The sequence below is a fragment of the Akebia trifoliata genome, chromosome 3 (assembly GCF_017979445.1).
Source record: "Akebia trifoliata isolate Shusen 1 chromosome 3, ASM1797944v1, whole genome shotgun sequence".
Classification (NCBI taxonomy): domain Eukaryota; kingdom Viridiplantae; phylum Streptophyta; class Magnoliopsida; order Ranunculales; family Lardizabalaceae; genus Akebia; species Akebia trifoliata.
In genome coordinates, this window is record NC_141377.1 from 41,070,896 (window position 1) to 41,086,695 (window position 15,800).

The 15,800-nt window shown below is 35.9% G+C and overlaps 2 protein-coding genes across 2 annotated transcripts; both read right to left on the bottom strand.

The window, feature by feature from the left end:
• Positions 1-976: 976 nt before the first annotated feature.
• LOC147406989 (VQ motif-containing protein) lies at positions 977-1,474 on the bottom strand. The gene has a single exon (XM_086432580.1). The coding sequence runs from the start codon at positions 1,472-1,474 to the stop codon at positions 977-979; it is 498 nt and encodes a 165-aa protein (XP_086288706.1).
• Positions 1,475-12,855: 11,381 nt separating this feature from the next.
• LOC147406990 (U-box domain-containing protein 30-like) lies at positions 12,856-15,588 on the bottom strand. The gene is made up of 2 exons (XM_086435354.1): positions 15,446-15,588; positions 12,856-15,247 (listed from the first exon to the last, which is right to left on the bottom strand). The coding sequence occupies exon 2, from the start codon at positions 14,870-14,872 to the stop codon at positions 13,511-13,513; it is 1,362 nt and encodes a 453-aa protein (XP_086291480.1). The 5' UTR covers positions 14,873-15,247; positions 15,446-15,588; the 3' UTR covers positions 12,856-13,510.
• Positions 15,589-15,800: the final 212 nt, after the last annotated feature.

Sequence of the window (15,800 nt, forward strand, 5' to 3'; positions counted from 1 at the left end):
GAGATATTCATAAGAGTGTGCTGGGGTGACACAAACGGAGACACAAAGGTGACAAAATTATGGGGTGTCATGCACATTACCGTAGATGTTTTTCCGTGAGATAGAAGTAAAAAAGCATCCACGGTTATGTGCGAGCCACCACATCATTTTTGTCACTTTTGTGTCTCCGTTTGTGTCATTCCAGCATTTTCCCATTTATAAACACTAGACATTTTACAATGAAGAGTCATTTTGGATATTTAAGGGATATGAATTTCAATAATACTTTTCATAATAATTCTCCATAAATATTTTTATATATTTTTTTTATATACTCAAAATTCAAGTAATACAAAATCCAACCCAACTGTCATCCATTTTCACTGCCCAAAATATTTCAAAATAGTGAGTCAAAATGCTAAGTGCATTGGAGTCCCTTTTGGAGGGCTCTAACTATCCAAAACGGCAGTTGGGGAGGAGATGCCTAGCCTGATGTAGAGTGTGTTGGAGTTGCTCTTATACAAGTATTTTGGAGACATATTGGGTCGGGTCCTATTGTGATTTTGAGCCTAAATTTGTGTAGGGAACCAAATAATAATAATTTACAGACAAGTGCTTGATTTTGACGAATTGTAATCAATGCTTGGACTTTTATTTTAGTGTATGTTGGGTTGGTTCCTATTGAATAAATTGAGCTTACATTTAAGTCGGGAACGATTAATATCTTTTTTAAAGTCAACGATCAAGCTTCGATTTTAAAATCTCTTTCGGATTTTGCTTACTGTACAGATTCCTCAACAATGCAAAACTTGAACATAACGAGCAATAAAATTTTGAGAAACGTTACAAATTAATAATGCAATATCAAGCTAAACATAGGAGTCAAAGATCATCCTCCATGAGGACATGATCCAGATTCAGAAATTAAATAGTACAAAAGAAAGTAAAAAAGTACTTATATAAAAGGTAATTAAGTTACTAAAGAACAATACTTTGATCAAAAGGATGCCAGTGTTCCAGGACTCAAAAGAGGGAAAGAACACCATGGATACCACCAAGAAGGAGACATCAATGCCAAAGAAGTCGATATTGGAGAAGTATCAAACAACTTCATTGGCTCTTCTACAAGTGTCTTAAATGGAAAGTCACTTTGAACACCCGATGGCAGTTTCTCTGGAGATCGTAGAGGTAGCGGTGGGGCTGATACATCAGTATAGGATGATGGGGGCGACGTGGTCAGATTAAGTGGTGGGGGTGCCACACTTTGGAGACGTCGTGTTTGGAATTCGGATGATTGACCTGTTAACTTCTGGACAACCTCTTTAAAGTTAGAAGAGTCTACTGTGTAGAGTCTAGGGGGTGGTGGTGCAACAGCTTTCCTCCATGGTTTTACGGGTGGTTTACGTATAGAATGAAGAGTAGCTGTAGCTGTTGTTCTCTTTGTTTCGTTTCGGTCCATATATACCTTAATAGAAGAAGAAGAATAAGGATCCATGTGGTAGGGTTTTTTTGTGTGTTTGTGTTAATTAGCTTGAAATTGATTAGGATATGTTAAGAGTTCACCACCCATTTTTATACATGAAAAAAGAAGACCAGCAACACAGATCTACAGTGTGTTTGAACAGGAGAGAGACAGATGTGAGAGAGAGAGTGCCAGCCGTCGGCTGCTGACGTGGTAAATCTGTGGTCAAAACTTAAACGTTTGACCAACATCTAGTCGGTCAAGTTATCATTTGTTCTTCCTTTCCTTCGTTGAATTTTTGGTGTTCTCCTTACTCACTTGTGAGAGGTTAATCCTGGAGGAGAGAGTTAGAGCTTCAACAACACCCAAAGAGTCAGCAATCTAATTTTAATTGAAGTATTGAATGAAAGATGGGAAGAAGTCCTGTTACATTTTACATTATGTCCCAATTATGCAGAGTAAGTTGGACCCACCACATTATGTACGGGTCCCACTTGTAAGAATCAAAAATATTTTTTTCGTTGGGATTAGAAAAGGAAACAAATTATTTGAGTCCAAACTCAACATGATCCAACCTAACCCGATCCCAACCCAAAATGAAACATTAGAGGGACCCAAGGAGGTTCGGCTCCTTCATAGGAACCGACCCCTAATGTACAAAACCTTAAGGGTTTGCTCCCCTCAAGGAGACGACCCCCCTTACTTCAATTTCTTTAAGAATTCGGTCCCCTCAAGGATCTAAGAATCTTGCAATTTTCTAAGAATTCTGCCCCTCTCATGGGAGCCTGTTACCTATACATTCACCTAAAAGTGGTTTTGTAATACGCTTCTACTCCTACCATGAATTAATCTCTCATTGTTCTCCTTTTGGCAACTTTTCCAAGGAGATTGATATCATAAAGAAAACACGAGAAGCTACCCAAGTAACAAGGTACAATTAACTACTTAGCACAAAAAACAAAAAAAAAAAGGTACAATCACCAATTATCTTGAGTAAAGCCATCCGAGTGGCCCATACAACAAGGTGTTCCTACAATAAATTCAACCGTCAAGGTATGACAAAATCATACTTGAAAGAGTTACATGTGCATAACTCAAATGAGTCAACGCGAGGAACTAAGTAGTCACTAAGTTGAAGTAGTCACGAGATAAATGTCACTTCTCATGTAAATTACAAGAATCATGAAGAATGAGTATTTAAAGTCATTAAGACCTCATAGGTCTTTAAGGACTCAAGTGATAAACAACATATGGAGTAATTACAATTGAGTTTAATACCCATATTAGTGAACTCACTCTATAAATAGGAAAATTTTTACCTACTTAAGCCCCAAGGCACAAATCGCATATGAACTTTTTACTTTGATTATCTTTTCTTTGTTTTGCATTTTTCATCAAGTACTAATTTAATTGTCAAAGGCTCTATAGTCAGCATCACACTGGTGTTTTTTTAAGTGAAAACAAACGAAAAAGATATCGAAAGGAAAAAATCATCAGAGAAGGCGACTAGAGTAAAACATTTATTATAGTACAAAATTTGAGAAGTGAAAATTTTAATATTATACAAATCTCGAGGAGTGAGATCCGAAAAATCTCTTACACCACTAATGAGATATCCAACCTTTGTTTAATCAATCAATACAAGAAATATATGAATTTTAATCTAATGGTTGAGATAGGTTCCTCTTTTATGATATATAAATGGTATATTGGGATGGTTTTTCATAATTAGGGTATTTTATTCTAGTTTTGAAAGAGATAGAAATAGGGGTGTACAAGGGTTTCGGGGATTAAACTTGGACGGTTTTTCTTGTATTGTTATCCTTTGATTATGTTAATGAAGAAGATATGATCCACCTATGGATGCAGGAATCTTTGTCTAACTACATAAATTTTGATGTTCTTTGATTTATTCTTTATTTGCTTTGCTATATTATTTGTATTTAATAGGTATCCCCAAACTCACAACCATTAGTATCACAACCATTTGAATTTTTATTTTCATTTTTCGTGATTTCTGCTATAAAGAAATCATGAGTGGGAGATTTTTATGCTAGTAGAAAATCACTAAAGAACATAGTTAAAAACCTTTAAATTCTGCGAGAAAATAATTTTGTGGGAGAGAAGTGTCACAAAATTGGGATTCTATATAATGGCATTAAAGAGTTTGAATATGAAATTTGAGGTCGAGAGATTCAATAAGAATGGTGGTTGAGGTCCTACTCCTTGACTTAGACCACAAGATCTACATAGTAACTTCCTCCTTTACCATTTCTTGTGACCTCATTTTTTAACTTCTTCTCACCCTAGCATTTCCTTTCCTTACTTTCATGCTTAGGGCCTTTTGTCTTGTAGCTCTGCTCCACCTTTGAGAAGTGAAGAACGAGCTCACCACCTTTGCAACCCGCATTGGCCTCCAAGTCAATCCATTATAGACTGTCTTTGCACATTTTACCAATGCCCTATAAAAGTTGCAAGAGTCACGATAACTGACTCAAAAAAAATCCATTGAAATTTACTCGCTAACATAGCATGTGCAAAGAACTATAGACTTTTTTCTTCGGGATACACAAGGAAAAAGATTTTTTATTACGTATCCACATTCATGTCAACAAGTGAAAATTTTCAAGTCAATTTATCATTAGTCAAGTTGAAAACCAAGGTCACAATAATAAACAATCAAAGAGGAAGTTACCTGAGGTCTTGAGAAAAAGGACTTTTGGAAGGCAAACAAAGCTATTGGCTATTATTCTATGAAACTTCCATTCTAATTTGAGTGATGGAGGGTGTTTGGTAGGTTCCAAACAGGTGCTCCTATGTATGTGTGGAGGAAGAGAATTTATCATCAAGAGGGTTTGAGTTGTTTGAGGTAAATTACGAAAAAAAAAAAAAACTCTATAGTGTAAAGAAGGTATCTCCAAATTCGTACACATGGTTATGAAACTCGGTAGGATCCAAGTTGACTCAAGCGATTTGAAACTAACTCAAAAGACCTTGAGTTTCTTGAATCAGATCCTCTTGACTTGGTCAAAAATCAACAGTTAAAATTGGTTTGTTTTGTTCAAAGACAGTTGTCCCATTTTTTAAAACTCGGTTGACTCTAGTGATTTGAATCGATTTTGATGGTCGGTGTTCTTGTACATAAACAACATTTAAGAAATATAACAATTCTTATTATATATCTAGTAATCCAATCCCATTAATAACACAAAAAGTTTGCTATGTTGAAATTGTCAAATAAGTTTGAAGGTTTGGAGAGGATTTGACCTGTTTAAACGAGAATTGGGGGTACAGATTCCGTCGGGCACCAAAGCAATAAATGGTTTTTATGGTTAAATTATAAAGTTTACATTATACATTGGTCTCATAAATGCAAAAATTTCTATAATCTTCAAATTAAATTATCTTATAATGGGAAAGGATAATTAAGATGACCAACTGCTCAAATCAGTGTGGGCTATCGATCAACTATTTATCAAGTCTGGCGCACACAACACTATTACCATTTTCAATTTGACTGATTATCATAGCTGCTCCGTTGACTGATCGGACGGCTGCGACTACATCATTGATAATTGATAAGAATCATTTTTCAAACATTTTGAGCTTGAAGGGCCGCCACACGACTAGTTGATGATCTAAGTGCCCCCCGGCCAAGGGCATCTTTAATGATTAATCTCAGTCGATATTTAAAGAGTGATGGTGATAGTCAGATAATAAATCCATGTATCGAATTATTATAATTTCTTTCTTGTTTGCTTGCAACCACTAAATCTTCGATAAATCATGTAACATGTGATTTTAAATTATAAGTAGGGGTGTGACTATGACATATATTATAAGGGGAGATGCATTTGAATTAAATTATTCAATATTTTAATATTATATCCCCAAATTCAAGGAGCATAGACCAGTCAATTTCTAAACTTGATAACTATTATTTGTTTGGGCCTCTACTGGCAGAGACTCCAAACCATCATCGTCATCTTTAATAATCTTTAATCTTTTGTAATTCAACTCTAGCTTTAGTCTAATCATATTCTTATTCTAGATATGTGTCTTTAAATATAATTTTAAGGTGTTTGACAAATAATTTACGTTGCGCCGCCTGTCAACCTCACACAACCTCTTTCATCACTTAATGCTCATGAGCGCCAAAGTTCTTTAAGAAATATGGAAATAGTGTATTTGAATTAAGGCATCACCAAACTTGTTATTCCTGAGTGACGTGGCACACAATGGAGGGCCTATGATCACAATGAAGAAAAATTTTGTGAGCCAAAAATCTCTCATACGTATGATAGAATAGATATCATGGGTAAGATCTTAATAAGAGTTTTTTAATATATGTCCATTTTTTTTTACGAAGAATCAACATTTGGATCAAAAGGTTTGAACTTTAAAAAAATCAGTGAGAAATGGAACTTCTTTAACAAGTGGTATTACAATACTCTCACTCATTTTCTAGTTAGTAATACACATAGATACTAATTAATTTACCCTTTAAATTTATTATATAATTATAATCTCATGTAATTATACAAATAATTATTTTGTCACTTAGAAAATAATCATTTGGTCTTGAACGTCTTTTGCAGTTTGTTGGACTTGACCTCATTGAAATAGAAAGTGAAAGAGAAAAATAGCTGCGCCTTTGTTGAGAAGGACTAAGGAGCATAGGGGCGGAGCTAGTAAGGAGACATTTTGTGTGTGTGTGTGTGTGTGTTGTGGTGGGGGATTGCCCCCACTCAATGTTTTTGGGCATTGTAGATATCTTTGAATTTATGTTTAAATTTAAGATAACCTTACATTTTTAACAATTGACATGTCCCTTTTGACATTGTTGGTCCCACTCCCTCATCTTCCTCCAGTTTTTGTCCCCTCCTCCTCCAATTAATTATAAGTTTGCCCCTACTAAAAGAAAATCCCCTTGAAGGAGTGTGATCATGTTCTATGTATTTTTGGTAAGCAAATCCATAAGAGTAAAGTGATGTGTTTATTAAGATTTTTTTCTTTTTTTACGTTGTTAATTGGGAACTTGTTTGTAGTAAGAGAGATCCTAACTTGGTGAATGGTTTTGTTGTTTTTAGGGGTTTAATTTTATTTATTTATTTCATTCATTCTTTCTTTGTATGAGGGAAGTCTACTCAACTACCTTCTTTTTCTTTTGATAATATATCTTATAGGAAAAACATGGGGGGACTTTGCTTTTCACTTGCCATGGTCGTGTTTCATTGAGATATAAGTAAAATTATCTACTATTATGTGCACACCTCCATGTTAGAAATGTGAGAATTACAATAAATCCTGATGTCACCCCAGCATTACTCTATCTCATATATATATATATATATATATATGGGGGGGCTATTCGACGGACGTTCTCAAAAACATATGAGAAACTGATGTTTTCAGACGTTGGATGGGGAGATAACGATGGTGCCGATGCGTTCTCACGTCAGTTCAATTATAAGAAACGGAGTTTCCAAAATTTTCAAACAACTCCCTCGATTTTTAGGTTTTTTAAACTAACTCTCGTTCTCTCTTTTCGTCTTCGTCTCCATTGAAAACCTCGACTGAACATCAGTTTCTCTCTCTCTCACTCTCTCGTTCTCTCTCACACTCTCTCTCAATCAAGTCTCGACAAAAAAGCAAACCCCCATTCGTCCCGACAGTAAACCCTTCATCTCAACAGAAAATCAGATTAAACCGATCCATTTCGTTTTCGTCTCCATTGAAAACCTCGACTGATCTCTCTCTCACCTCGACAAAAAATCCAACCCATTCATCCCGATAGAAAACCTTTCGTCTCATACCGAAAACCCAAATTTTGTGGGAACCCTTCAATAGAAAATCCTAAAAATTGAATGGGATAACTCTTTCTTCCCTCTCTCTCAATTTGTAGAAGACTCGTCAGACGTCTCTCTCTCTCTCTTTCTTATAGAACCCGATCGATTGACCTCGATCTCCTTCAATTTTTTGATCGATTGGAACTCAATTTTTTTTTAGAGAGAGAGATGATATGTTAATAGAAACAATGAGTTTGTTTAAAAAAAAAAAAAAATGAAGGAGTTTTTTTTAAATAAGCTAAAACTCGTTTCTGATAATTGAACTGACGTGAGAACGCATCTGCGCCGTCGTTATCTCCCCATCCAACAGCTGAGAAACATCAGTTTCTCATATGTTTTTTAGGACGTCTGTCGAACCGCCCCCTATATATATAAATTATTGCCAAACCAATGGTTGCTTGTTACACACGTCAATGATTCATGCACACCAATTTTTTTTGTTATTTACACACATCCTAGATAGTGGAAGGGAAATTTTTTAAAAAAGGGTTAATTTTGTAATTAATTATAAAAAAACCTAATAAAATTTTAAAAAATTACAAAAAACAGTTTAAAACGTTGGACTGTCAAACGTTTTATGAAATTGCTGGACTGTCCAGCGCTTTAGGCTTTCTTAAGAGGCCGGGCATTGGAGAAAAATCCTTTCCTTGCTAATGTTATAAGATTTCAAATATTAGTAATGGACCTTGAACTCAAATGAATTACCAAATCAGCTATCCAACGACACATCCCTCTAGATTTCATGGAAAAGCTAAGACACAATAGAAAAAATTGAAAAAAATAATTCTGAGAGCTTTAGTAAGATTGAACTCAATGATTAGTAAGATTTGAAATCTTACTAACTTAGTAAGGCTAACCTTACCCCTATTAGAATGCCTCTCTCTCTCTCCTCTTCCCATTTTCTTACCCCTCTCTTCCTTCCCACGCTCTCTTTTTAGCCCTCTTTATCTCTCCGCTCATAATCTCTCTCTTCTCTGATTATCTGTCTTTTGAGCCATTAGTGTGGATAATAAATTTAGTGAACCTATATTGCCACACCAACTTTTTTTTACTTATAGCACACCAATCATTTTGAAATTAAGTTAATTTCAAAAGGATTGGTGTGCTAAAATTAAAAGTCAGTGTGCTAAGATCAGCTCTATCAAATTTATGGTAGAAGGCATTGAAGATTATGTGCAAGTTGGGATGAAAAAAGAGCGATTTTGTAATCTAGGGTTTCAGATGGATGGATTTAGATTTGGAGATGAGAGTGAAATTTAAGTTCATGATTGTAATTTTAGAGAGAATGAATGGGGTGTTATGATGAAAATTTAGAAAAACTTAATCCCACTTCATTGAAATCCATTTTAATTTTGTGATTGGGGTGGTATAAAAAAAGCTTTTCGAAAGAAAAATTACCAATGTATCATTTTTTTTATATAGTTGCACCCATTTATCATTTTTGCGCACACTTTGCCTTAATCCCTAACGACTATTATAGGTTCAGGTCTCCATCAACATGGCCGTTAATATTTGAAGAAAACACGGATTTCGTAGAAATCAGCTCTAATCATCCAAAGACTAATGCACTTTTTTCCTAGGGATACATGTTTATGGGGAATACCTAACACCCCAACGGTCATGTTGAGGTGAGCATTTTCTTAGTCCCTGATTTAATCATTGGAGTCCACTAGAAAAGAATTCTCAAAGAGAAATTAATTAAATTGAAGATCATTTAAATAATTATAATCCTTGTAAAACATACAAATAGTCAAATATAACAAAAATTACTAAAAACAAACTATGCATGGAGATAAAAATAATTTAACCCTACCAGTAAGTCAAAATTGACATCTAGTTTTTATAAGTAATGTTATTAATGACAGTTCATTCTAGTTTCTATAATTAAAGTTATTAATAAAACGAAACTTTCCTAAAATATTAAAAATAGCTAAAATAGTGGTCAACGAAAGAATTAGGTCTAAAATTGAAAAGTCCAAAGCCTTACTTGAATCTGGAAGATCTCGACGTTTTCATTTAAGAGTGGATCTTCACGAATGATTTTGACTCAGTCACCCATTTGGGTCCGTGGGCCTAGGCTTTTTATTTGGACATTTGGCCATCCAAATGTTCCATGAGTTCTTATGCAAACTTGTAAATGTTTAAAGGAAAATGCAAGTCTTTACCCATGGGTTGATACTCTCCGTCAACATAACCATTGGGATTCCCAAGAAAAATATATTGTGTTAATCCCTAGAAGATTGAACTTGATCTCTCGGAATCTTGAGTTTTTTCTCAGATCCTAAGGGTCATGTTGATGGAGAGCCTCAACCGTGGGTCGAGACAAGATAAGTCCACGTTTGAAAATGACCATTTTTAAACATGATCGTTGGGATTTGAGGCTCTCCGTCATCATGACCACTATGATGTCAGGACTTCCAAGAAAAATGTGAAATAATACCTAAAAGATTGAAACTGATCTCTAAGAAATTTGCACTTTCCCTCAAAGCCTAATGGCTATGTTGATAGAGAGCCTCAAGGTTGAGTTTAGAAAAATCCTTTTAAAACTAGATTTTCAAGTACTAAACATGATGGTAAATTCAATACTCGCCTTTCCATGAATAAATTGGGGTCAACAACACATTATCATGGTTACTATTGGTTAGAGGTCACCGGTCGAGACAAATTGAACCCACTCAATAATTTGTCACAATTGATTATGAATGAATTCAATAAGAGGCCACAGAATGGATCCATAAAAAGAAATTATTTTAAGTGGGATGAGTTTGGTGATCATGTGGGGGTGAAAGTAATCTAATGCCCCATTTCTCTATAAATTGAGTTTACAAATAAAATGAAATGAAAACCTCTCTCTCTCTATCTTCAACCTATGACCACCTTGATTCACATCATGTGTGTAATGTAGACCATAAACGAGGATTAGAGATACATTTATACTTTGTAATTTGATTTTTCTAACTGTGTCTTATTATGTTCTTGATGCTTGTTATTTAGTCAGGTTTTAACCCATGGGCATTAGATATGGCACACTTTGGAAGAAGAAAAAAGTTGTAATCGTATTAATTAGATTAGGTTTTGTGTTTGCTACTTTGATATTTAATTTTATGATGATTTAGTTTAACAAACCAAATATATAACTTGTGTACAGAAAATATTGTTATTCACAATGCCTTATTTTAACTACTTAGGTAGACAAACATAAATATCCTGTCACCTAAAGCCATAACCTTTGTTAAAATTTGTTTTCGAATAAAACACAAAACAATTTCGACTCACTAAGAAGTCCTCCATTGCAATTTAACTAACAATCTTTAAAGAAGTTTATTCTGTAATCAACGTAAAGGAAGAATGAAGCGAATATCTTATCAATCAAGAAAAATGTATTTGTTTGGGTCAACACACTGTTCAGATACTTGAAGTCAAACCTGTTATTGACTCGAGAAATAACATCTAATCCCAATTGTATGACCATAACATTCAACGGTTGAAAATTATCGTCATGTTCCGACTTTTATCTGGAGAAAAATAAACAATGATTTCCATTGAATGAATAATTGATCCAATACTACGAATAACTATGCTTTTGAATAGAAATGAGTGATCAAAAGAAGTAAAACAACTCTATATGACACACAATCTATGGTACTTATCTCGAGAATAATTTTCAACCATTGAATGTAGAGTTTACACAGTTGGGCTTGTGTGTTATTTATTGGGACGTATTTAATATTCTTCTATTATTTGAATTTTCAGATGAAATCTGTAATTGCAATAAAGTTTCTTCTTCTTTTCCCCACTAGGAACACTATTGTAGTCTTCGAGATGTAATAATCATCAATATTTCATTACTCATTATTTTTAGGATATAATCGAAGGGTCTGCTCTCGCACGGGAAAAACACTGGATGAGAATAAAAGTGTTCTTCATAATTGAAGCCAATATCATGAAAAACTTATATTGTCACACCAACTCTTTTTAATGCACGGAACAACAAGATTGAGTATGGTATTTGGGTTGTAGATTATCACATCATGTTCTTCATGACCAACATATTCTCCTTGGAATAATCTCTTTGATTTGGGTTTCTACTGATATTAAAGCTTAGATAATGCTAGTATGTCTATGTTCTTATTTGATGTATTATATCAAATCCAATAATTATTGTAAAAAGAAGTTGGTTCGGGGGTATAAGCTTTACCTTTCACGCTGTAACGGTTCTTCAATTGATTTAGCAAAGCTTTTTTCACATCACATACTACATTTTGGGTTTTTTTTACTTCTTGATAATGTGCCAAGACCAAGCCGATGCTCATTACTCATGTATAATATTTTGTTTATTGCCCATTTGCCCAGGATCCAATTCCGCGATCAACTTGGTTGGATCTGGTATTATTATGAGAGCCGTGATACACTGCCTGCGTTTAACATTGTGCTGACATGGTAGTGGACAGATAACCATAGATGTCTTTTCCTCGAGATACCAGTTAGAAAATCAATGGTTCTCCATGCATTGCCATGTCAGTACAGTGTTGAACACAGTATCCAACTCCGTGATCAACTTGGTTGGATCTGGATTCACCTCTCAACCCAATTATTATTATTATGAGAGCCGTGATACACTGCCTGCGTTTAACATTGTGCTGACATGGTAGTGGATAGATAACCATAGATGTCTTTTCCTCGAGATACCAGTTAGAAAATCAATGGTTCTCTATGCATTGCCATGTCAGTACAGTGTTGAACGCAGTATCCAACGCAGATAGTACTCCATCATTTTCCTTACTATAAACAAATGAGATAGTAATTAGTAATTTAACAGGTGAAAGCAGGTTTTGAACCCAGTATTCTGTATAACATTCAAACTTTAACCAACTTAACAAGTTGGCACCTACTCTCAACCCATTTAACAATTGGGGTGGTGAGTGGGTTATATTATAGTAATGGAACCTGAACTGCTGGCAACCACTAGCCCACACCTACCTTCTTTTCAAAGCTATAGTTAGTCTTCCAGTCTTAGATCTCATTCAAAGATGTCAAATGTCATTCTCACCTCACTTTTTCCCTCTTTTTTAAGGTAAGCTAAGGGTTTGGACAGACCTTGAACACACTTTTTCACTGTTACATTCATTAAAGAAAGAAAAGAAGAAAAAAACATGAAGAAAAAACAAAGCATTACAAGACAAAGCATCAAATTGACACTTCAATGGTGGGTGTGTCTTCTTCATATGGATAGTGAAAAAGACCAACCAAAATCAGATTTCAAATAGACTCTGAAATAGTCTTGTCCAAGTCAAGTAGATGACCTTGTCCTCAACTCTTCACTTTAAAAGATAAAAAAGAGTATGGTCAGTGGCTTTAGACTGACCATCACTGAATGACATGGGTAATTTAATTAAGTCCCAAAATTGGGGAAAAAATAAGGAAACTAACAAAGGAGATAAAAGAAATACAATTAAGAGAGCCCATGTCATGTAGATGCTTAGTTTGAGGAAACAATTATATGTAAGAAATCTTCAACATTATATAGGGGGAAAAAAATGAGAAAATCAAACTGATCAAAGGAAATGGACAACTTTCATTGTAAACATTTGCATTAAGAGGCAATGGCCGTTACATCTCTACAATGGTGAGAGCGAAGCAGAGCTCCAACCCGAACCCAAAGAAAATAAAAGGCCCTAAAAGGCTAACCAAAATGTAGAGAGAAGAAAAGATAAATCCAATTAAAACAATTACAAGTGCAAACTCAACAATAACTGTGCAACTTGGGTACTCTCTCACATTGCATCCAACTCCATTAGAGGGATTTATAATGCTTTCTTGGGGCTGCTCACATCCAGAATATCGATCGCAACGAACACGTTTATGGAAGAACAAAAATGGACTAACTAGGAACTGAAACCCAGTGGGGCTTATTGGGAAAAAAGCTTCTAAAAGAGTCACCAACATTTGGCAATGGATCGAAATCAACTACATCGAACTACTTGTGTAGAAATCACATTATGATGTTTCTTTATGTATTCAAAATTCAATCAAGAAAATTACAGGATTTTAGTATACACAAGAGAGTAACACCAAGTACCTCAGAACCCACCAGCTCGACAACGTCTCTTGCTTTGATTAATCTTCTTCGGGTTGCAACCTTGTGAGCTTTCAATGCCTTTCCCCACCCAAAAGATGGAAAGGATGATTGGGATTACACGACAAAAGAAACAATTCTCCTTCATTGAATTGTTCTCGTTAGCTTGCACTTGGAAATAAAGATGGTGGCAGTGTAATTTAGACTACACAATTTCAAGAGCTGTGCGGACCGCTGCTTCAAAGCAGGACTGCAACCACTTTGGATGACAAGTAGGAGCTTTGCTGCCAGACCCGCTTCTACGGCAAGAGATGCACACTCCTCAGGTGCTAGCTTACATACAGCCCACAAGATCGACAATGCATACTGAGTACAATTCTCAGAAACCCTCATTAAGAGTCTCACCACATTCGGAATTGTTCCAGGGCAATCCTTCAGAGCTGACCTTCCCTCGGGAAGATTCGACAAAACTTCTAAGATGAAAAGGGCAGACTCCAAGCAATCAGGATTTAAAGTGGGTAAGAGCTCAACCAACTGAGGAACAGCCCCAATGCTCACAACCAAGTTTCTAACTTGTTTATGTGAACATATTGTCTTAAGGAGACTAAACCCCGCTGTGATCCCATTCGGGTGCCTCTTATCCTTCACCAATCTCAACAATCCAACCAAAAGGCTCAAGCTTGAAACGATTTCTGATCGGAAATCCTTATCGTCCATCAACATTTCTATCAACCTTGTACAATTGATCTTGGTCTCGACTGATCCCTCATTCAACATATCAACCATCAACGAAATCTTCGCGGGTTGCATCAAATTCTTCTTTGATTCCGAATCGAGTGTCAAGTTCACAAGAATCCCAATGGCTTCGGAACCGACTGCATGGGATGTAAAAGGACCCAACAGAGAAGAAATCAAAGCAACCCCACCTTCACTCAACACGGTCTTCTTTGCGGAGGCGTGGGCAGCCACAATCTTCTGAAGCTCCTTAAGGGCTTGAACCCTAGCTTGACCCTTGACCTTCTTTAGTGTCTCGAGAAGCTCCGATGCCCTGCCCTGTTCATCCTCTGATCTCTTCTTCATGAGCAAATACTTTTGAGAGAACCAAGTATAGATCAGATGGTAAAGGGTCTTGTTGGGTGTGATTGAATCATCCCAGAGTTCTTGCATGGTTGTGGGGCAGGTGAAGTGGCCCAAAGAGAACCATTTGAGAATGTTGGACCTCTCATAGGTCTGTCCTGTGCAAAGGGTCACTGGGTCTTGCATAGGTTCAAGAGAAATGGGGCAGATAAAGACCAATGGAACATCTGACAAATCAAGCTCTTCAATCATCTTTCCCAAATCAAATTTCTCACCAACAACAACACCAACACCACCAAAACAACCTCCAACACCACCCAAGACCCCATCTTTGACTGCAGTATCCAGATCTAGAACATGCCCACCACCACCCACATCAAACCTAACATCCCCATCTCTTCTCCTCGTAGAATGCTCAAACATTGGCATTTCTACAGACCCTTTAGAGAAACAAAAGAATACCCAACAACAGAAATTATAAAAGGACCCTTAAAATCCCTGCAACAACAACAACAACCCCTCAAGGAAAATCACATCTACTGATGCTGTTTCTACACATGAGATAAGTGAAAAAGAGAGAGAGAGAGATAAAAAAAGAAAAAAAGACCCAAGTTCTCTCATTGACAATCACAAGTAACAAAACCCTTTAATGGGGACATTTTTTCCTTCTTTGTTTCTTTTTTGCACTTTATCTGATATCTTTCTCCAGTCAAAAGACTCCTCACCATCATCATCACAGACATCATAAACATATAATCTTCTTCCCTAAAACCAAGGCTCACTCATTTGCTTCCTCTTCAAGCTCTAAAAGGGTGAAATCATCAAACCCAGATCAGAAAATCCACTCAAATATCAACAGTACTGTAAACTCAAAACCCACGACAAAAAGTTACAAAATTTGTGAAAAATAAATGTGACCCAGAATTTTAAAACTTCAAAATTTTCATCAAAGAAACAGATGAGCTGTGAAATGTAGGAGAGAAGGATAAATGAAAACCATACCCAAATAGAGAGAAAGAAGAAGAGAGAGCAGAGAAAAAGCTATCCCCTCTGCTGCAACGCTCCTCTTCTGCTATTATTTTGGGAGTGTTGCTATTATTTTGGGAGTGTTGTAGTTGAAAACCCTCAATCCTCCCCCAAAAATGATTTTTTTCTAAAAACATCGGATTACCGAGAGTAGAAGGGCTACAGCCGGTCATTCTCCTCTATTCCTAATCACCACACGTGCAATGGTATCACTTATCGTTGCTGTCTCCCGGTTTCTTGATGATTTTAATATTTAGTGTAGCGAGGGGGAATATGGAAATAACGGAAATGTTTATCACTTTTTCATTATTGACTGTACTGCCACTGTTGA

Coding starts and splice junctions, on each gene's coding strand:
- LOC147406990 (XM_086435354.1), bottom strand. CDS start 14,872: ATGCCAATGTTTGAGCATTCTACGAGGAGAAGAGATGGGGATGTTAGG.
- LOC147406989 (XM_086432580.1), bottom strand. CDS start 1,474: ATGGATCCTTATTCTTCTTCTTCTATTAAGGTATATATGGACCGAAAC.